Source organism: Anomaloglossus baeobatrachus, chromosome 2 (assembly GCF_048569485.1).
Source record: "Anomaloglossus baeobatrachus isolate aAnoBae1 chromosome 2, aAnoBae1.hap1, whole genome shotgun sequence".
Taxonomy (NCBI): domain Eukaryota; kingdom Metazoa; phylum Chordata; class Amphibia; order Anura; family Aromobatidae; genus Anomaloglossus; species Anomaloglossus baeobatrachus.
Genome location: NC_134354.1, coordinates 283,395,957 through 283,418,450, shown reverse-complemented (window position 1 = coordinate 283,418,450; position 22,494 = coordinate 283,395,957). Strand labels below are relative to the sequence as shown.

The 22,494-nt window shown below is 46.3% G+C and overlaps 1 protein-coding gene across 1 annotated transcript in view; it reads right to left on the bottom strand.

The window, feature by feature from the left end:
• SLC30A2 (solute carrier family 30 member 2) overlaps positions 1 to 22,494 on the bottom strand; it is a 44,707-nt gene that overhangs the window by 18,013 nt on the left and 4,200 nt on the right. Inside the window, exon 2 of the mRNA XM_075333815.1 lies at positions 790 to 1,001. Coding sequence (XP_075189930.1) covers positions 790 to 1,001 — 212 coding nt within the window. The remainder of the gene's footprint in view (positions 1 to 789; positions 1,002 to 22,494) is intronic.

Below are 22,494 nucleotides of genomic sequence, written 5' to 3'. Positions count from 1 at the left end.
GCATGATTTGGCAGTGCTGAGAGGAGAATAGAGGAGGAGTGACAAAGGCTTCAGATCTACAGCCTCTTTTGAATAGCAATTAAAACCCTGATTTCTCAGAAATAGAAAAAGGGACTTGCCATGTAAAGGCATTACTGGGCTTGTCTTTAAAAGATCTACATGCACATATTATTTGTGGGGTAAAATCCTGCTGACTGATTCCCTTTAAATGTGAGGCTCTTCAGCTGTTCTTTCACTAGAGGCGTTACACATGAGGAATAACAGCTACATTATATGTCAGAAGCTGGTGACTACAAATTAATTCATAGCATTATGCCATTTGGTGAGAGGTCTATATCAAAGCACGCATGTCCAACCAATTTTTCCTTCTTGGCATTCTGGCATTAAACTGGTTATATACCCATCCATCCAGCTACTGTACAATACATGCTGACAAAACAGTTGTATACAATGATTATCCCCATTCCAGAGTTTCTCTATTAAGCCTCATGTACACATCCATCCTATGGGTATCTGTCTACTAGGATGAACAATCAATATGTCATTTATAGAAAAAGGTAGATGTAATCCGTTTGCAAATAAAATTAGGAATAATGAGCGATAAATGTAAGAAAATTACAGGATGGGATGGTTTTAATCCATACCCCAACAGATGTCAAAATAGTATACAGTAAGTATATCTCATTGCTATGGTCAGCCTGATGACATTATTAGTAGTTAAACATGGATTCCTGTGCCTTGAATTCCAGTAGTAATAAATAGCAGTTCACAGTGTCGTGGTTCTCCTACCTATGACCTCTCCAATCATGAACAGCAGACAGATGGCAGATGCCACATAAAGTTTCTTTCGCGCATGTTCCTTCTCTGTATTGTGACACTCATGTCCTCTGTTGGAGTGGCAGTGATTCTTCCCCTGGTTACCCAATTCAATGTCATTTAGATTCGACATATATGCGAACATTTGGTTAGGGAAGTCTTTGCCCGAAACTCCAGAGTACGACCTAGCAAATACAAGAAATAGTCATAAGAAACAAGGATAATAAGCAAATTGTAAAGAACATTGTTTCTTTCAGTGGGAGGCACATTAGTGGACTGCGGCCTTTATGTAACTAGTACAGGGGCCATTTCACAATAATTTTGTGAAGTAAAGAGGCTGCCCATCACCCGATAAATGAGGAAAACGTTAGTTTATTGGGTGAAATGGTCTTCTGTATTGCTCAAAAAATATCGCTCACAGCAACGCATCTTCCTATGCAAGCAGGACTCACTGCCAAGAACAATGGTGCCATATGCACACTGAGTGATCTACTACAATTTGTTCCATGCGCATTATTAAGAACAGTCTGCTTTACCACCTCCAGAAAGCCCATAAACGTCAAACATCCGGGTGCTCCAGCTACGACTGTAAAACGCTGCTGTATAGCGAAGGCACAGACTGTTCATTACCATCTCTGCCTTCTCCATCTGTATATACACAACAATAAAGAAGCACTGCATACGCAATAATAGGAAGAGCTGATGGCACTTCTCCCAACATACACAGCAGCCATGTGATCGCTGTGTTTTGGGAGGGAGCAGGAGCGGCTAGGTCATAAAACACTCAGGCAGGTCTCAGGTAGCCAGCATTTTCCCTGTAATAGAGGCTAGAAAAATATCAGGTAAAAAAATTAAAAAGGTCATGTCAATCCAAATCATTGTTACTAGGTAAAAAAAAAAAGGAGAAAAAAAAAAAAAAACCCAAAAAACATACTATTACTACTACTAATAAATAATTACCGAATGGGGGCAAATTTTTTGTTTTATGTATTCCAGTGGTGTTTTATGATTATACAAAAATCACCTGTTTCCCCTGCTTGATATTGGCAAAAATAAAAAAATATATATCCAAACAAGGAAAAAAAAAAAAAATATATATATCTATATATATTTATATATATATATATATATATATATATATATACACACACACACACACACACACACACACAACTCTTTAAAGCTGAGATCACGTCATGTAATCATCCATTAGAACGGATCCTGCAGAGATTTGTTTGCAAAATGATGTCTGCCAGATCCTTTTTTAACATGGGAGTTTATTGAGAACGGATCTGATTTCCATACACTCCCATGTTTAAATAAAAAAAAACAAAAAAAAAAAAAAAAACAAAAAACAGATCCGGCAGACATAAGTTATTTAATAACATACAAATAAGTTGTGTTTGCAGAACTTTTTTCCTACCAAATGTCTGCAGGATCCATTCTAAAGGAGGATTACTGGACATGTGAACTCAGCCTAATCTACATATGCGAAAACAAGAAAATGGAAAATGTGCCTGGTCAAGAATGTGAGTAATCGAAGCGGTCATGAACTGGTTTAACCCCTTAAGGACGAAGCCAGATTTGTACTTAATGCCCAGGCCATTTTTTGCAATTTTGACCAGTGTCACTTTATAAGGTTATAACTCTGGAACGCTTCAATGGATCCCGGTGATTCTGAGATTGTTTTTTCGTGACATATTGGGCTTCATGTTAGAGGTAAATTTAGGATGATTTTTTTTATTTTATTTGTGAAAAAATCTGAAATTTGACAAAAAAATTAAAAATTTTGCAAGTTTCAAACTTTTATTTTTTATGCCCATAAACCGGAGAGTTATGTCACACAAGATAGTTAATAAATAACATTTCCCACTTGTCTACTTTAGATCAGCGCAATTTTTGAAACAAAATTTTTTGGGGTTAGGAAGTTAGAAGGGTTCAAAGTTCATCAGCAATTTCCCATTTTTTCAACAAAATTTACAAAACCATTTTTTTAGGGACCACATCACATTTGATGTGACTTTGAGAGGCCTGGGTGACAGAAAATACCCAAAAGTGACACCATTCTAAAACCTGCACCCCTCAAGGTACTCAAAACCACATTCAAGAAGTTTATTAACCCTTCAGGTGCTTCACAGGAACTAAAGTAATATGGAATGAAAAAAAATAAAAATTAACATTTTACCTAAAAATGTTACTTTAGCACTAATTTTCTTACTTTTTCAAAAGGTAACACCAAAAATTGGACCTCACACTTTGTTACCCACTTTCTTATGAGCGCGCCGATACCCCACATGTGGTCAGAAACCTTTGTTTGGGTAAATGGGAGGGCTTGGGATGAAAGGAGCAATATTTGAATTTTGGAAAGCAAAGTTGGCTGAAACAGATTGCGGGCACCATGTTGCTTTTACAGATCCCCTAAGGTACCTAAACAGCAGGAACCCCCTCAAGTGACCCCATTTTGGAAACTAGACCCCTTAAGGCTTCTATCGAGGGGTATACTGAGCATTTTGGACCCACAGGTTCTTCACAGATTTTGATAACGTTACTTTGTCATATTGAAAATTGTAATTTTTTTCTCAAAAATGTTGCTTTAGCATCAATTCTCTCACTTTTTCAAGAGGTAATTCCAAACATTTGACCCAAATGTTTGTTACCCACTTTTTTATGAGCGCGGTGATACTTCACATGTGGTCTGAAACCTTTGTATGGACAAATGGGAGGGCTTGGAACGAAAGGAGCAATATTTGAATTTTGGAAAGGAAATTTGGCTGAAAAAGATTGCGGGCACCATGTTGCATTTGGAGGACCCCTAAGGTACGTAAACAGCAAAAAACCACCACAAGTGACCCCATATTGGAAACTAGGCCTCTCAAGGAATTTATCTAGATGTTTGGTGAGTACCCTGAACCCCCAGGTGGTTCACAGAAGTTTATAACGTTGAGCCATGAAAATAAAAAAATAAAATTTTACCACAAAATTGTTACTTCAACCAGGTAGCTTTTTTTTTCACAAGGGTAACAGGAAAAAAATCACCATGAAATGTATTCTGCAATTTCTCCCGAGTTTGGTGATATCTTATATGTGGTGGAAATCAACTGTTTGGGCACACGGCAGGTCTTGGAAGGGAAGGAGTGCAATTTGACTGAACATTTGGCTGGAATAATTAGTGGACGCTATGTCGCATTTGGAAAGCCCCTAAAGTGCCTAAACAGTGGAGGCCCCTCACAAGTGACCCCATTCTGGAATCAAGAAACCTCAAGGCTTTTATCTAGGTGTATATTGAGCATTTTGAATCCACGAATACTTCACAGAATTTGATAAGCTTAGGTTGCCATATTGAAAATTTTCATTTTTTTCACAAAAATGTTTCTTTAGCATCACATTTCTCACTTTTTCAAGAGGCAACAACAAAACGTGGACCCCACAGGTTGTTATCCAATTTCTTGTGAGCGCAGGGATACCCCATATGTGGCCAAAAACCTCTGTTTGGATATATGGGAGGGCTTGGAATGGAAGGAGCACCATTTGAATTTTGGAAAAGTTGAAATAAATTGCGCGCACCATGTCACATTAGCAGGGCCTCTTGGGTACCTATACATTAGAAACCCCCCACAAGTGACTCCATTTTGGAAACTGGACCCCTCAAGGATTTTATTCAGAAGTATAGTAAGCATTTTGAATGCACAGGTACTTCACAAAAATGTTGCTGTAGCAACAAATTTCTCTCTTTTAGGCTATGTGGCCATGATCCAGCGACACGGCATCCAGTACACAGTGTCAGCCTTCCTGCAGAGATGTGAGTGTTGTCCACGGGAGAACGCAGCTGCCCATGCCCACGATTTGGGTTCAGGCTGCTGTGGAGCTCTATGCTACCTGCAGAGAACACTCATCTCCGCAGCATAAATTGACATGCTGAGGCTCGGGAAGCTGCGCCACAGGTCGGTTTATGCTGCGGAGAAAAGAAGCACAGTGGGCACGGGATTTCTAAAAATCCTTCAACTGTGCTTCTACTGCACAACGCAGCGTTATGGACGCAGGGAAAACACTCTGCGTCCAAAACGCTGCAAACCCCGATTGTGGGCACATAGCCTAAAATGCTACAATGGATGAATGGATAGATGTCAAATATATATAACGTCCCACCCCCTGCGGCTCCCTTTAGTGCCTTTCATGTGGCACTAAAGGGTGCCTAGCCTTGTATTTAGCCCAAAAAGAAAAAAAAATAATTAAAATAAATGACGTGGGGTCCCCCCTATTTTTGATAGCCAGCTAGGGTAAAGCAGACAGCTGTAGCCTGCAAACCACAGCTGACAGCTTCACCTTGGCTGGTGATCAATTTGGAGGGCTCCCCAAGCTGTTTTTTTTTTTTAATTATTTATAAATAAATAATTAAAAAAAACAAAACAAACGTGGGGTCCCCCCAAATTAGATCACCAGCCAAGGTGAAGCTGACAGCTGGGGTCTGGTATTCTCAGGATGGGAAGAGCCATGGTTATTGGACTCTTCCCAGCCTAAAAATAGCAGGCCGCAGCCGCCCCAGAAGTGGCGCATCCATTAGATGCGCCAATTCTGGCGCTTCGCCCCAGCTCATCCCGCGCCCTGGTGCATTGGCAAACGGGGTAATAAATGGGGTTGATACCAGGTGTGTAATGTCACCTGGCACCAAGCCCAGCAATTAGTTATGTCACGGCGTCTATCAGATACCCGACATAACTAATTGACAGTAATAAAAAAAAAAAAAATTGACAACAAAAAAAAAATTTATTTGAAAAAACACTCCCCAAAACATTCCCTGATTAGCCAATTTATTGAAAAGAAAAAAAAATCCGCTGTAATCCATTTGGACGTCCCACGTCGACTCTGGACCTTCTAGAATATGGGGGACACGTTCAGGGAACGTATCCCCCATTTTCTAGGTGTGAGGACCCTCCATTTGAGGAGAGTGGGTGCAATGAATCTGCACCCATTCTCCCCGGGTCACAGCTGCAGACTCCGTGCAGCAGCAGCAGCCAGCGTCCTGAACACAGGAAGCTGACAGCCGCGCTCTGCACATGTGACCGGCGTCTGCTGTGAAGGAGCCGGAGGAGGGGGCCGCGGGGGATCAGCGCTCCGACAGGTATGTATGACACCGGGGAACACCGGGGGGGATAGTGGGGGACCCGGCAGGGCCTGGGGAGCAGGTTTCTGTCGCATGTGTTATGGCACATGCGACAGAAACCATAGGAAAGGGGGAAATGCGGCCGGCGCGCTGCTGTGCGCGCCGGTGCGCGCGGCCATCTTGGATTTTCGGGAGGGGGTTGGGGGTCGGGGGGGGCACTTTGGGGATACCGAGGGGACCGGAGGGAACCGGGAAAAAAGATTTATCTCCCATCTGGCATGTTTGATCATGCCAGATGGGAGATAAATCATTTTTTACCGGCGCGGTCATTTACTGTAACCTGATCATCGGTATACGGTGTATACCGGTCATCAGGTGAGCGGGGACCGGAAAAAACGGCCAGAATCATGATCTCCAGGGTCTCAGCTACCCCCGGCAGCTGAGACCCCGGAAATTTTCTGACTCTGGGGGGCGCTAGACCCTTTTTTCCGACCGCCGTTAAAAAGCGGCGGATCGGAAAAAGTACCCTAATTTTTCGCCGTTAAAAAGGCGTATCGGCGGTCGTTAAGGGGTTAATAGGCTAATAAAATGACAACAGAAAACATTTAGACTGTGCGTACTAGGCGTTTTTGCGCGTTTTTCGGGTGCGTTTTAGTTCAGAAAACTGCATGACTTTGCTTCACCAGCAAAGTCTATCTATGTCCGGACGGGAGGTGGAAGCCGCTGCGAAATCAACAGTGAACAGTAGAAAAAAAAAATCATCATATTCACCTGTCTGCAGACTCCCGGGACACGTCCGATCGCTGCAGGACCTGCCGGTGATCAGCTGATGCCCGGCTGGCTTAAAACTATCAGCTGATGCTATCAGATGACCGCATCAGCTGATTACCGCTGGGTCCTACAGCGATCAGACGGGAGTCTGCACAGAAGTGTGTAGTTTGTTTTTTTTTCTACTGATGCACTAGCTGATCAGTAGAACCAGCAAACCAATCAGATGATACTGGATCCGGATTGGACATCGCGGGACCCTCGACCCAGGACTACGCCGGAGGGGGTTCTTTAATTCAATAAAGATTGAGTCACTAGTGTTGTGTTTTATTTCCAATAAAAATATTTTTCTCTGTGTTGTGTTTTTTTTTTATCTTTACTAGACATTCATGGTGGCGATGTCGAATATTGGCGTGACACCATGAATTTCGGGCTTAGGGCCAGCTGATAATACACAGCTAGCGCTAACCCTATTATTACCCAGCGAGCCACTAGAGTTGGATACAGTTCTATGAAAGTCCCAATTTCTGGGGCGGTTGCAGACTGCAATTTGCAGCGGGGGTGCCAAGAAAGCTTGGGCACCCTGTGCTGCGGATTCCAATCCTCAGCTGCCTAGTTGTACCTGGCTAGACACAAAAATTGGGGGAAGCCCACGTCATTTTTTTTTCTTATTTCATGAAATTCATGAAATAAAATTCTTAAAAAAAAAAAAAAAAAAAAAAAAAAAAAAAAGAGGCTTACGTCATATTTTCACAATCTATCAACTATGGATTCCTTAGGATGCAGTCGAATTTTATACTTTATTACGTACTTCATTCTGCATGGTGGAGTCTTGACAATGTACCGTACCCTTATGTATATGTATTCTGCTATCACTGTCACGTCTCCTTCCACTGCTCTATTTCACACAGCTTTAAGATTTTTATACCCGAAATGTTGCCAATTAATCCTGTACCTTTGGCAGGCACATTAATGACCATGAGAACATACTAAGGCCCCTTTTTGACGTTCGTGTTTAATCAGGCACAAGCCACGTGTCATATCAGTGTGGAGAGAGAGAGAGAGAGAGAGAGAGAGATAGATAGATAGAGAGAGAGAGAGAGAGAGAATGAGAGAGAGAATGAGAGAGAGAATGAGAGAGAAAGAGAACTGGAGAAAGAAAGAGAGAGAGAGAAAGAGAGAGAGAAAGAGAGAGAGAAAGAGAGAAAGAGAGAAAGAGAGAAAGAGAGAAAGAGAGAAAGAGAGAAAGAGAGAAAGAGAGAAAGAGAGAAAGAGAGAGAAAGAGAGAAAGAGAGAAAGAGAGAGAAAGAGAGAAAGAGAGAAAGAGAGAGAAAGAAGAGAGAAAGAGAGAGAAAGAGAGAAAGAGAGAGAAAGAGAGAAAGAGAGAGAAAGAGAGAGAGAGAAAGAGAGAAATGTTTTTTTGTTTTTTATTCCAAAAAAAGTATTTTTTTGGGTGTATGTGTTTATTTACTTTCACTTACAGGTTAATCATTGGAGGGGTCTCATAGAAGCCTGCCGATGGGCTCCCCATAGCATCCCGAGAATACCAGCCTTCAGCCATGTGGCTTTATCTTGGCTGGTATCAAAATTGGGGGGGGGGACCGCACGTTGTTTTTTTTTAATTATTATTTTACTGCAAGATATAGACCCGCCCACCAGCGGCTGTGATTGGTTGCAGTGAGACAGCTGTCACTCAGCGTGGGGGCGTGTCTGACTGCAACCAATCATAGGCGCCGGTTGGCGGGGAAGCAGTGAATACTAGATGGAATAATGGGCGGCCGGCATTTTCAAATCAGGAGAAGCCGCCAGAGCTTTGTGACAGCATGCAGCACCGTGTCTGATCGGTGAGTGGGTGAGAGTGAGTGAATGAGTCAGTGAGTCAGTGAGAGTAATTTTCTGACAAGCAATGAATTTATATCACTTCTGGGCATGCTCAGAAGTAAAAACCAAATCCGGTACATGCTTCCGGCGTTTGAGGCATGCCACCGTATCCAGCGCGTATAGACTTTCATTGTGCACCATGCCGCACAGCGCCGCACCCGGCGCTATGCAGTTTTTTGCCGCTGCCAAAAAATGTTCCTCTCTGCGTCCTGTGCAGCCGCCGGAGTGACGATTTTTGCAGCATCCAGCAAAAACCGGATCAAACGCAAGTACATGTGGCACAATCCTGCGCTAATAAAAGTCTATGAGGAAACACTGCACCCGGCGGCAAAAAAAAACCAAACAAAACACGGATGAGTTTTTCCCGCAAAGCTCCGAATTGTGCGGCACAGCAAAAACCTCATGTGTGAACATACCCTAAATGATCGGTTAATTTGTGGGTGTGTATAAAAAGAAACCCAGCACCCCAGACCTTCAGTTGAACTGCAACTTGACCTCTGACAACATGCCAAAAATCCAACCTGTGACCAAAGCCTTTATTATCAAGAGGCTGAAGACCAGATCCACTGCAGAGGTGGCTGGCACCTCTAATGTGTCTCAGCGTCAAGTACAAAGAATTATAAAAAGATTTGAAGACACTGGAGATGTTTGACAAACCCAGGTCCCGCAGACCCCGCAAGACAACTGCTCAGGAGGAACGTTTGTTGGTTAGAAAATCAAAAGCCAGCCCCTCTTCCACTGCAGCAGAGCTCCAAAGGCCTGGTCACCTCAAGTCCCTGTGTCAACTAAAACAGTTTGTAGGATTCTATCTCGAAATGGCATCCATGGTTGAATCAGTGCCCAGAAGCCAGCACCAAACAAAAGTCAATTAAAAAAAACGTGTGGCATTTGCCAAGTCCCATAGCCTGCTAAACAGATTGACGCTGGAAAAGTGGTAAAAGGTGGATTTCTCTGATGAATCTTCAGTTGAATTAAACCACAGCCGCCGCAAATACTGCAGGAGACCTACTGGATCCCGTATGGATCCAGAAAACAGTTAAGTTTGGTGGTGGAAAGATCATGGTCTGGGGTTCCATTCAGTATGGGGGTGTTCGAAACATTTGCAAGGTGGAAGGCAATATCAATAGCCTAAAATATCAAGAAGTATTAGCTACCTCTTACATTCCCAATCATAAAAGGGGTCAAATTCTGCAGCAGGATGGTGCTCCATCTCATACATCCATTTCTACAACAAAATTCCTCATGGCAAAGAAGATCAAGGTGCTCAAGGACTGACCAGCCCAGTCAGAAGACATGAACATCATTGAGCATGTTTGGAGTAGGATGAAAGAGGAAGCTTGGAAGACAAAACCAAGAATCTAGATGAACTCTGGGAGGCATGTAAGACTGCATTCTTTGCTATTCCTCATGACTTCATCAATAAATTGTATGAACCATTGTTGAGCCGCATGGATGCAGTCCTTCAAGCTCATGGAAGTCACACAAAATATTAAATATGGCTTTAATAGCACCACAACTTCATTCACCAATGTTTGCAACATATCTTTGTATTAAAAGTTAATTATTTGTTTGAATTTCACATTACTTTCTGTGGGCAACAAAACTTTTGCCTTGCCAAAATCTGACCTTTCTGTGTTCATCAAATGATCAATATTTCAGCTTTGCAGCAACTTTATTTTCATAACCTAAACCAAATTTGGGAGGGTTTCAGCTTTCAAAAGAGTAATTTATAAAACCAATGGATGTATTTAAAAATTCAGGTATAAGCTTTTATTTACATAACATCGGTAAGCGACAGAATATCTGTCAGGGACTGTATGTGACAGCAGACCTCAAAAGAGAAGGTGGCATAGCAGGATAATTTATTTATTCACTTATTACAGGGTATTTGCTCTTTTTATTATCTTAGGTTATGCCTGTTAAATGGCCACAATGTGAATATGCACCTACACATTGCACTTATACCAACATATGTTTTGGCTCATTTTTTTAGCTGTTTTAGTATTTTTCTGTACAAACAGGGATGTGGTCGCCCCTTTTTTTTGGGCTGGGCATTTTTCTTTATATAGCTTTCCACAGACACGTCTGAAAGGTCAGGTCTGGGTCCTGCTCTGCCCCCATCTATTTTGAGGTCTGTTTACACATAGTGAATTGAACAGTTGGGGTCCATCCCTACTGGGTACAAGGGTAGCAGAGCATGGGTGAAAAACAAATCCAACACCCAAAAAAAAAAAAAAAAAATCTGAACGTCCATTTATTCAAAAGAATGAAAAAAGTAAGACGTCCATTAAAAATGTATAAGGGTAGAAATAACTACACGTTTTGGACAGAAAACTAGTTCTTATGCAGTGACTACAAAGATGGGCTGTACCCTTAGGCTATGTGCCCACGCTACAGGATTTACCGCGGATTTGCCGCGGATTTTCCGAAAATCTGCAGCAGCAGCACTTCCAAGCCATTTCAATGGCATTTTGGAAATGCTGTGCCCATGCTGCGGATTTTTCCGCGGCGGATTTGCCGCGGATTTTGATCCGGAAAAATCTGCAGCATGTCAATTGTTTGGTGCAGATTTGGTCCGGATTTTTGGTTTTGAATGGAGGAAAAAAAAAAAAATGAAATCCGCATCAAAATCCGCGGCAAATCCGCGGTAAATCCGCGGTAAATTCGCGGCAAATCCGCGGGTGCGGATTTGCCGCGAAAGTCGCGGATTTTCAGGCAGAAAAATCCGCAGGGACATTCTAGCGTGGGCACATAGCCTTATACATATTTAATAGGCCTCTTGCTTTTTTTAGTTACAGTATCTTTGAATATATGGACTTTTAATATATTTCCCATTTTTTGGCGCCGAATTTGGTTTTCCATGCATGCTCTACTACTTTATCAGGCGTGCCGCCCAGGTTTTGTTCTATTCGGACCGCATTTATGATAGTGTCATGGTAAGTGCAATACATTCCTTCTTTTTCCTATTGGGTACACCTTGTTGCAGTGGGATGGCTTTTTTTTTTTTTTTTTTAATCAAAATAGTGTCAAAATGTTATTAATATGTTCTATATATTTACTTACTACAGGATATTTGCTCAATTTGTTTTAAATTAGCCTCTTTATAAATATTTGCACAAGCCAAAAGGTATGCAAAAAGTTTGAATCTTTTGGTGCTTTTACGCCACTTTTCAAAAAGTGGGAGGAACAAGGGCATGACTAAGTGTACCTCACTAATTCATGATAATTTAGGCCACTAAAAAGTACCTTAAATGGGTTGTTTGGCCTTAGGCTATAGCTATGTGATTGCAGGCTTGTAAGTCCTCATGTCGCCCGAACTGCGCGCGAACAGGACTCTCTGGTGTGGGCGCTAGGAACCTGTGAGTGTGCGCAAGTATGTGATTTTCATAAATGCTGTTGACACGCCCACACCAGGGCCATGGGGTGACTCGTTACCGGGCGGCGGTTCTGGCTCTGGGGTGCAGCGGGTGGCGTGGTCCGACTCCGTGACCCCGTAGATGTCGTTTAATATAAAGGAAGGGGATGATGACAGTTTATTCGTGACGCCACCTGTGGTATGCGTCAAGTTAGGTGCCGCTGCTGCGGGATGAGTACCTCTGGGGCAGATGGTGACGCAGCTTAGATGGTGCAGCTCTCCACAGGTAGAGCTGGGCCCCAGGGCGGATGGGGGGTGGTAGTAGTCTATGATGGCAGGCGGGCGCAGGTGAATAACGGAGCGACACAGGGATGCAGTCTCAAGGTTTTTACTCACTGTAGCAGATTCCAGGGTAACACAATATGCCAGTGACAGTCTTTGGAGTGCTGAGTTCCCCTGTGATGGGCTCCAGCCGATCCCGGGTAGTTTGAAGGTCGAATCCAGTACACTATTCTTAAGCGTACCTTCCCAGGTCGTCTCTGCGCTTGCTTCACCCTCCTGCTTTGCAACCTCGCTCACTGAACCCTGTGTCAGTGCCCGTGGACCCTGTTGGGGTGGCATGAAGCTGTATCCCTTGGTCCATTTGGGTCACCTTCCAGCGAATTTGTGTGCGGTTTGTGGCTGCGGTGCTTGAAGTCACCTCAGCCGCTGGCTAGATTCTTCTCCTCTTGCCTAGGGACCAGTCCCCGTGTTACAACCAAGTCCTTCCACCTGTAGATGATATCTGGAACAAGGCCACGAAAGGTCTCTAGGACCCCTTCTGTCTATGCCTGGGCCGAGCTCCAGGCCGCAAGTCTTCGCTCCTCCACTGCTCCTCACTCTCCGACTCCACACTTCACACTGTGATCCCACTTGTACTATTTTGTTCCCACTCTTAAGACTCCACCCCCCCCCAGCCTGGCTTTGGGTATAATCATGCCTTCTGCCATGTCTGATGAGGTGTTTCTGACCCTGGGTGTTGTGCTTTTATGTGAACCGTTGTTGACCTCCTCCTTACCCAGAATGGAATACCACACCTCTGGATGAGGTGCAGTACCTCTGTGGTGACTGAAGCCTCAGGGGCGCCACACTGTCACATGCCTACTGGATGGGCACAGCCTCGCTCAATACAAGGGTATAGAACGAGACCGGAAGCAGTTTAGTCGGAATGAGCCTGGAAGTATGCAAATCACAAACTTGCAGTCACTTGATCGCCCGTCCCCAGTTCTAGCACCGGAGAATTTGCTTAGTGCACGCAAGTCTGCGATTAAGACTGGCCTACAAAATAATAGTCTAAATCAGTAGTTCCCAAAATTTATCTTGTGAGCCCTGGAAATGTGGCTCACGACTGCCTGCCAGCTTGGTGCATTGCACTCAGCCCCATTTAAGATAATACTGCAGCTCAGATCTGCTGCAATTGTCTGCGAGAGACATGTCATTCACACACATACAAATCTATGAGTGGAGAGAAACATCGGACTGCACTCTGATGTCATCTAAGAGCAGTGTGATGTACGCACAGGCTCACAATGGATGCAGTTTAACAAGCGTCTGGGCTGGTGGTGTCTGCAGTCTGGTGGTATGTCCTCCCGAGAGTGAGGCTGGCCCCAGGGGCTAGGGTGTATATGTGTGTGGAACAACAGGTCGCAGAAGAACTCAGTCTCAGTCAGCCACATGCCTTTTCTCCCCTTTCTGGCCAGTTTGCGGGCAGCGTGGACCAAGGTGGATAGCTTCAGGCTCAATCCTCCTTATGGGCCCCCTCATTGCTGCTGATCCTCGGACTCTATGTTGGTTGGTGTGGAACCTCTAGTCCAGGGGTGGGATTCAAATTTTTAACAACAGGTTCTCTGTAAACCCCGCCCAGTTGAAAACCACACCTATTCTGTAACCACACCCATTTTCACACACTTTCCTCGACCAAAAAAAAACCAAGTAATTTAAAGTAAAATATCTTTCCCCTTCGTCCTCTCCTATACCTGCACGCTCCTCTCCAGCACCAGTTGTTCCAGTCACTGTCAGTCATATTGTATTAAACAGGTTTCCTACAATTTTTAAAAATTATTACTAAAGGAGGGCTCCCTAAAATTGGAACGGACGACCTTCCCCATACAGATCTCATCCCATGTGGCTGCTTTCCCCCTACAAATCCCATCATGGCTTCTCTTCCCTGCAGATTTTATCCCATGGCTCGTCTCCCCATGTAGCTCCCATCTATGCGGCCTCCTCTCCCCATATAGCTCCCATCTATGCGGCCTCTTCTCCCCATATAGCTCCCATCTATACAGCCTCTTCTCCCCATATAGCTCCCATCTATGCAGCCTCTTCTCCCCATATAGCTCCCATCTATGCAGCCTCCTCTCCCCATATAGCTCCCCATCTATGCAGCCTCCTCTCCCCATATAGCTCCCATCTATGCAGCCTCTTCTCCCCATATAGCTCCCATCTATGCAGCCTCTTCTCCCCATATAGCTCCCATCTATGCAGCTTCTTCTCCCCATATAGCTCCCATCTATGCAGCCTCTTCTCCCCATATAGCTCCCATCTATGCAGCCTCTTCTCCCCATATAGCTCCCATCTATGCAGCCTCTTCTCCCCATATAGCTCCCATCTATGCAGCCTCCTCTCCCCATATAGCTCCCATCTATGCAGCCTCCTCTCCCCATATACTTCCCATCTATGCAGCCTCCTCTCCCCATATACTTCCCATCTATGCAGCCTCCTCTCCCCATATACTTCCCATCTATGCAGCCTCCTCTCCCCATATACTTCCCATCTTGTGTGGCCTCCTCCTCTCCCCAAATAGTTCCCATCTTGTGTGGCCTCCTCTCCCCATATAGCTGCCATCTATGCAGCCTCCTCTTCTCCCCATATAGTTCCCATCTTTTGCGGTCCGTTTCCCCATAGAGCTGCCATCTTTTGCGGCTCCTCTCCCTGCATCTTTGGCTCACTGAGGGCTTTACCTGTTGCAAGCACCAGCAGCTTCTCTTCTGTCCTCCGTCCTCCTCTGCGGCTCGTCTCTGCACGCTGATGCTGACAGACGGCAGGAGGAGGAGCTCCCTCCTCTCAATGCCGTCACCTCTGCAGCGTCAGCGCGTCGCTGCACGCCGGGTCAGGGAGCAGACAGGCTCCACTGAACCCAAAAGTGCGGAGGTACGGGGGTTCATTTGTACTAGTGTCTTAAAGAGACACTAACACAAATGAATACAGGGAACCGGATCGGCAGAGCTGTTTCTTGCCGGTTCTGGGAACCAACTGCTATTTTAACAACCGGTTCCCCAGAACCGGACAGAACCGGCTGAATCCCACCCCCTGCTCTAGTCCCACCACCTGCAGGATTTAGCAGACCACTAAATGGATGTCTGGCTCTAGGGACCTATTCCCCATGCATGCTTCTTTACCAGTAGTCCTCGTACTCGACTCCTTACTGCTCGCTCTTCAGGTGTCTTTCAGACTGACTGTGTGGCAATGTACTCCCCCGCCAGCAGCCACTACACGTGCAGGGTCTGACTAGTGTGTTCGTTCTCCTGCGTCTTCACTTCAGACTCGGCTACCTCCAGCTCTCTTTCTAACTGCCACTGCAACTACTCCTTTCCAGCTTCTCCACCGCACCACTAGCTGAGATGTGGAGGGCCACGCCCCCTCCTGGGTATGCCCAGGGGTCTCCTCTATAGTGTGTGTGAGACCTGGTTAAAGTGTGTCTGTGTGTACACACCCTACTCAGCCTTTGGGATTGCCTGTTTGCACTCACCCAGCATGGGTGCAGTACTCATTGGTGCCTGACCAGGTCAGGGGCAACACACGAGAAAACTGAAGAACCTGGAGGAAACCCAACAAACACAGGGAGAACATACAAACATGTTGTCTTTGGTGGGCTTTAACCACAGCATGGCAAGCCTACACTGCCAGCCACTGAGACACCATATCACACAAGAACACAACTAAGGGTAAAGTAGGATCCACTGGTAGTAATTATTAATGATGAACTAGTGTGCTTGCTTGCCACTGCTCGTTACTCAATCAAGCATTGGAGTTTAAAAATGCAGCAGTCGTGCCCAAGCACCCCGATGCTTGATCGACTCATGTTCACTCATCACTAGTAATTATATAAACTATATAGGGTGGAAGGCGGTTTCCATTTGCTTTCTGTGGGGAAGCTTGGCTGTCATCATACTGGTTGGCTCCATTTTTCGCTATTGAGGAGGGGAGGGGTGCTAGATGTGGCGCCAGACCATTTCTCAGAGTTGAATGTGGCTCTGAAGATGAGAAAGGTTGGGGAACGCTGGTCTAGTTGAATTGGGCCCTAGGTGTTTTAAGGTAGGTTTAGGCAAACATATTTTTGGTCCATGTGCAAAACAGACAGCATACATACCTAATTTCAGCATATTTACAGGGGATACTTTTCACAAGGATTTGAAGTCCTTCAGAAAAATAAATATGGCAGCATGTGCTTGCCTGGTCTGATGTACAGACTGAAGCATGAGTACATGGAGCTGCCTGCAGAGTCACGACACCGGCTCCATAACTTCAGCAGCCTGTCTGAACTGTAGCATTAGGCTGAAGTTCCACTTGCGTATGACTCGTCTGAGTCTCGCATTGGATCACCCGGCACAGCCTGATGCTCTCCAGACACAAGCGATTCAGCTGCATAAAAATACATGCAGCTGACCGGCTCCTGTCAGGAGAGTGTGCGGCTGCGGCGGGCGATGCGATGCGAGACTCACACGAGTCATAGGCAAGTGAAACTCCTTAGAAACATTTTCAACTTCCATGAGGAGTGTGGCTTACTGGTAAAGAGGTGGGTTTTACTGGAAATGGGGGTGATGGGCGAGATGCAAAACTATGCGCCAAAGTGCTGGTGCCAAGCAAACCAACTTATAGGTGGTGCAATCATCAAATAGGCAGTCTAAATTTTAAAGGTGGCCAATCTGCAACAGTACACAAGGTGAATAGGCCGACCAGATGATATCTTCCAAAGGTTACCTGAAGGGTATGGAGCCCAACATCCACGTATCTCCCCTCCACAGAGCAACGTATGTTCTGCAAACCAAATATGGGAATTAGGCCTCCTTCACACGTCTGTGTCCAGTACATATGAAGTCCATTTTCACATGTACCAGAGACATGGACACAAGTAGATCTATTAAAATCAATGGGTCTGCGCACACATCCGTATTTTCACACAAACCGTGTGTCCCGTGTGTAGCATATGTCTGTCTGTGTGCTCCACACGCAGACATGTTCGTTTTCTCTTTCTCTGGCAGCACGGGTGTCACATAGACCGCACAGATGTGATCCGTGTGACATCAGTGTGATACATACCTGAGAAAACACGTGTATGTGAAATAAAATTATTTTCTATACTCACCTGTCACCAGCACTGCTGTCTCTGCTGCTGCTGTCACTTGCTTCTGACCCCCGCTCATTACGCTCATTGCATATTCACTGCACCAAGGACTGGAAGCAGCAGCAGCGCCATAGACAGCAGCACCATGGACAGTTCATGCTGTTAGTGTGCTATGCGGATGTCACACGGATAACATGCTGAACACAGACATACGCACCTACACCACAAAGCATGCAAAACGTGTTTTTTGCATGGACGTGTGAAAAAGGTCTAACTCTCAAATTGACAGCCATGTTACCGCCAGGGTACGCACCATCACATATGAATAAATAGGTCACAAGTGGCAATTATCAACAGTTACCTTAGAGAAAAGAAGAAAAATGGTGTCCTATTATTGCTCCCTAAACTAAAGCACCCCCAACAGATGTGACATGGTTTAGACCTAAAAGTGAACACCCTGGGCATTAAGTAGTTAAACTGATAGAACAAGTAACTAATAAAATGCAAATGCTCGAGCTAAAATGTTAGTTAGTGTCACAGGTTACTTACAACCCCCTCCGACTTCTATAGATTTCCACTCCCTGAGACACGCATGTCATTTACATTATAGTAAAACAAAAAAAACACACAAACACACTAAATTTTCTAAATTTCACATCCATTGACCATTCGGATAGAACACAGATTAGATTTTGCACTTGAGCTACACAACTTTGACCACAGCCAATGGTTGCACTGTGCTGCTACATTGCAACGCGATGCATGTTAATGGGGTCATACCGTATTGAGGTGGCGGGTAAAGTCAAAGTCAGAAGAAGTTGGATTTGCTAATCAGTGGGACAATCCTTCGTGGGACACAACAAGACACCATGAACTAGGCATATTGAATGAGACGTGCCCCTCGATGAGGAATTTAGTAGCGCACATGCATCACATCACATGGTACGTGCGTGTTAATGCTGAATTTAGTGCACACGTCCCCAGTTTTGTATAAAATTAGGGTTCAGTGCTAGAATATCGCTCACAATGTTAGATCACAGTACATTCTCACCTGCAATATGTCACCTATCGTGGCTCTTAGGGTACCTGCCAACGATCATGGTTTGCAGCGTTTTGGATTCTCTGTATCCACAACATTGCGTTGTACACTAGCAGTACAGTAGATGGGATTTATAGAAATGCCATGCCAACTGTGCTTTTTTCCACATTGTAAACTGACCTGCGGTGCGTCTTCCCGAGCCACAGCATGTCAATTTATCCTGCAGAAACGCTAGTGTTCTCCGTAGGGAGAACAGAGTGAAAGTCCGCAATGGCTTGAACCCTGATCGAGGGCACAGATGCTGCGGACTCCTGTGGAAAACACTCGCGGCCCCTCAGGAGAAAACAAGCTGCATCCAGGATACAGCGTGTCCTGATCATGTGCACATACCCTGAGGGAGACATTCCATTGGTATTTAATAATGTTACAAAAACCTGAGACAGTGGAGGGAAACAATTCCTAAAGACAAAGCTTCCATATCCAGACACAATACTACAATGTAATTAGGGTGTAGGTGTGGAAAGAGATCTTCACAGGTGGACCCAATAATCCATCAGGGCGGACTGACAACACTCAACCCCAGTCAGAACCCCCGATCCCCAGCTCTGCCCACTACAGAAAGAGGAATGTTTCCCATGGTCATTCCCCCCCCCTCTATGTGGACACCTCAGGTCTGCCCCTGAGTCTTGCCGAAGCTCTGCCCCCTACTCCTACTCCCAGCTTTGCCCCATCTCTACCCACAATTTCATCCTCTGCCCCAGGCTCCTTCCCCTGGCTATTACCCCAGCTCTGCCCCTGGCTACTTACTCTGCCCCAGCTTTACCCCTCAGCTCTCTGCTCTGCCCCTGGCTCTTGCCCTAGCTCTGCCGCCTGACTCCCTGCTTTGCCCCAGACCCGGCTCCCTTCTTTAAGTCTGTTCTACCATCAGCTCCCTGATCTGCCCCCGGCTCTTGCCCCAGCTCTGCTCCTGGCTCCCTGCTCTGTCCTAGGCTCTTTCCCCATCTCTACCCCGAATTTCCTCCTCTGTCCTTGGCTATTACCCGAGCTTGGTGCAGGCTCTGTCCTCGGCTCTTCCCCCAGATACCTACTCTGCCCCAGATGTACCCCTCAGCTCTCTGCTCTAGCCCTGGCTCTTGCCTCAGTTATGCCCCAACTCCCTGCTTTGCCCCTGGCTCTACCCCAAACCCGGCTCCCTTCTCTGTGCCTGCTCTACCACTGGCTCCTTTATCTGCCCCGTCTTTCTCCGGTTTCCTCCTCTGCCCCAGGCTCCTGCCCCTGGCTATTACCCAAGCTCTGTCCTCATCTTTCTGTCAAGCTGCTGGCTATTGCCCCAGCTCTGCTCCTGGCTACTCTCTCTGCTCTTGCCCCAGCTGTACCAACTGCTCTCTGCTCTGCCCCAGACGCATCTCCGTTCTCTGAGCCCACTCTACCACCGGCTCCCTGATCTGCCCATGGCTCTTGCCCCAGCTCTGCTACTGGCTCCCTGCTTTGCCCTAGGCTCGTGCCCAAGCTCTGCCCCCGGTTTCCTTGTCTGCCCCAGGCTCCTGCCACTGGCTACTACCCCAGCTGTACCCCTCTGCTCTGCCCCCAACTCCCTGGTTTGCCCCCGGCTCTACCCACAGCTCTCTGCTCTGCTTCAGACCTGGCTCCCTTCTCTGAGCCCACTCTACCACCGGCTCCTGATCTGCCCCCAGCTCTACCCCAGTGTCTCCTGCCCCAATCTCTCTCACTCTCTCTCTGCCCCAATCCCACTCACTCTCTCTCTGCCCCAATCCCACTCTCTCTCTCTGCCCCAATCCCACTCACTCTCTCTGCCCCAATCCCACTCACTCTCTCTCTGCCCCAATCCCACTCACTCTCTCTCTGCCCCAATCCCACTCTCTCTCTCTCTGCCCCAATCCCACTCTCTCTCTCTCTGCCCCAATCCCACTCTCTCTCTCTCTGCCCCAATCCCACTCTCTCTCATTCTGCCCCAATCCCACTCTCTCTCATTCTGCCCCAATCCCACTCTCTCTCTCTGCCCCAATCCCACTCACTCTCTCTCTGCCCCAATCCCACTCTCTCTCTCTGCCCCAATCCCACTCACTCTCTCTCTGCCCCAATCCCACTCACTCTCTCTCTGCCCCAATCCCACTCACTCTCTCTCTGCCCCAATCCCACTCTCTCTCTCTGCCCCAATCCCACTCTCTCTCATTCTGCCCCAATCCCACTCTCTCTCATTCTGCCCCAATCCCACTCTCTCTCATTCTGCCCCAATCTCTCTCTCTCTCTCTCATTCTGCCCCAATCTCTCTCTCTCTCTCTCATTCTGCCCCAATCTCTCTCTCTCTCTCTCTCATTCTGCCCCAATCTCTCTCTCTCTCTCTCATTCTGCCCCAATCTCTCTCTCTCTCTCTCATTCTGCCCCAATCTCTCTCTCTCTCTCTCATTCTGCCCCAATCTCTCTCTCTCATTCTGCCCCAATCTCTCTCTCTCTCATTCTGCCCCAATCTCTCTCTCTCTCTCATTCTGCCCCAATCTCTCTCTCTCTCTCTCATTCTGCCCCAATCTCTCTCTCTCTCTCTCATTCTGCCCCAATCTCTCTCTCTCTCTCTCATTCTGCCCCAATCTCTCTCTCTCTCTCTCATTCTGCCCCAATCTCTCTCTCTCTCTCTCATTCTGCCCCAATCTCTCTCTCTCTCTCTCATTCTGCCCCAATCTCTCTCTCTCTCTCTCATTCTGCCCCAATCTCTCTCTCTCTCTCTCATTCTGCCCCAATCTCTCTCTCTCTCTCTCATTCTGCCCCAATCTCTCTCTCTCTCTCTCATTCTGCCCCAATCTCTCTCTCTCTCTCTCATTCTGCCCCAATCTCTCTCTCTCTCTCTCATTCTGCCCCAATCTCTCTCTCTCTCTCTCATTCTGCCCCAATCTCTCTCTCTCTCTCTCATTCTGCCCCAATCTCTCTCTCTCTCTCTCATTCTGCCCCAATCTCTCTCTCTCTCTCTCATTCTGCCCCAATCTCTCTCTCTCTCTCTCATTCTGCCCCAATCTCTCTCTCTCTCTCTCATTCTGCCCCAATCTCTCTCTCTCTCTCTCATTCTGCCCCAATCTCTCTCTCTCTCTCTCATTCTGCCCCAATCTCTCTCTCTCTCTCTCATTCTGCCCCAATCTCTCTCTCTCTCTCTCATTCTGCCCCAATCTCTCTCTCTCTCTCTCATTCTGCCCCAATCTCTCTCTCTCTCTCTCATTCTGCCCCAATCTCTCTCTCTCTCTCTCATTCTGCCCCAATCTCTCTCTCTCTCTCTCATTCTGCCCCAATCTCTCTCTCTCTCTCTCATTCTGCCCCAATCTCTCTCTCTCTCTCTCATTCTGCCCCAATCTCTCTCTCTCTCTCTCATTCTGCCCCAATCTCTCTCTCTCTCTCTCATTCTGCCCCAATCTCTCTCTCTCTCTCATTCTGCCCCAATCTCTCTCTCTCTCTCTCATTCTGCCCCAATCTCTCTCTCTCTCTCTCTCATTCTGCCCCAATCTCTCTCTCTCTCTCTCATTCTGCCCCAATCTCTCTCTCTCTCTCTCATTCTGCCCCAATCTCTCTCTCTCTCTCTCATTCTGCCCCAATCTCTCTCTCTCTCTCTCATTCTGCCCCAATCTCTCTCTCTCTCTCTCATTCTGCCCCAATCTCTCTCTCTCTCTCTCATTCTGCCCCAATCTCTCTCTCTCTCTCTCATTCTGCCCCAATCTCTCTCTCTCTCTCTCATTCTGCCCCAATCTCTCTCTCTCTCATTCTGCCCCAATCTCTCTCTCTCTCATTCTGCCCCAATCTCTCTCTCTCTCTCTCATTCTGCCCCAATCTCTCTCTCTCTCATTCTGCCCCAATCTCTCTCTCTCTCTCTCTCATTCTGCCCCAATCTCTCTCTCTCTCTCTCATTCTGCCCCAATCTCTCTCTCTCTCTCTCATTCTGCCCCAATCTCTCTCTCTCTCTCTCATTCTGCCCCAATCTCTCTCTCTCTCTCTCATTCTGCCCCAATCTCTCTCTCTCTCTCTCATTCTGCCCCAATCTCTCTCTCTCTCTCTCTCATTCTGCCCCAATCTCTCTCTCTCTCTCTCATTCTGCCCCAATCTCTCTCTCTCTCTCTCATTCTGCCCCAATCTCTCTCTCTCTCTCTCATTCT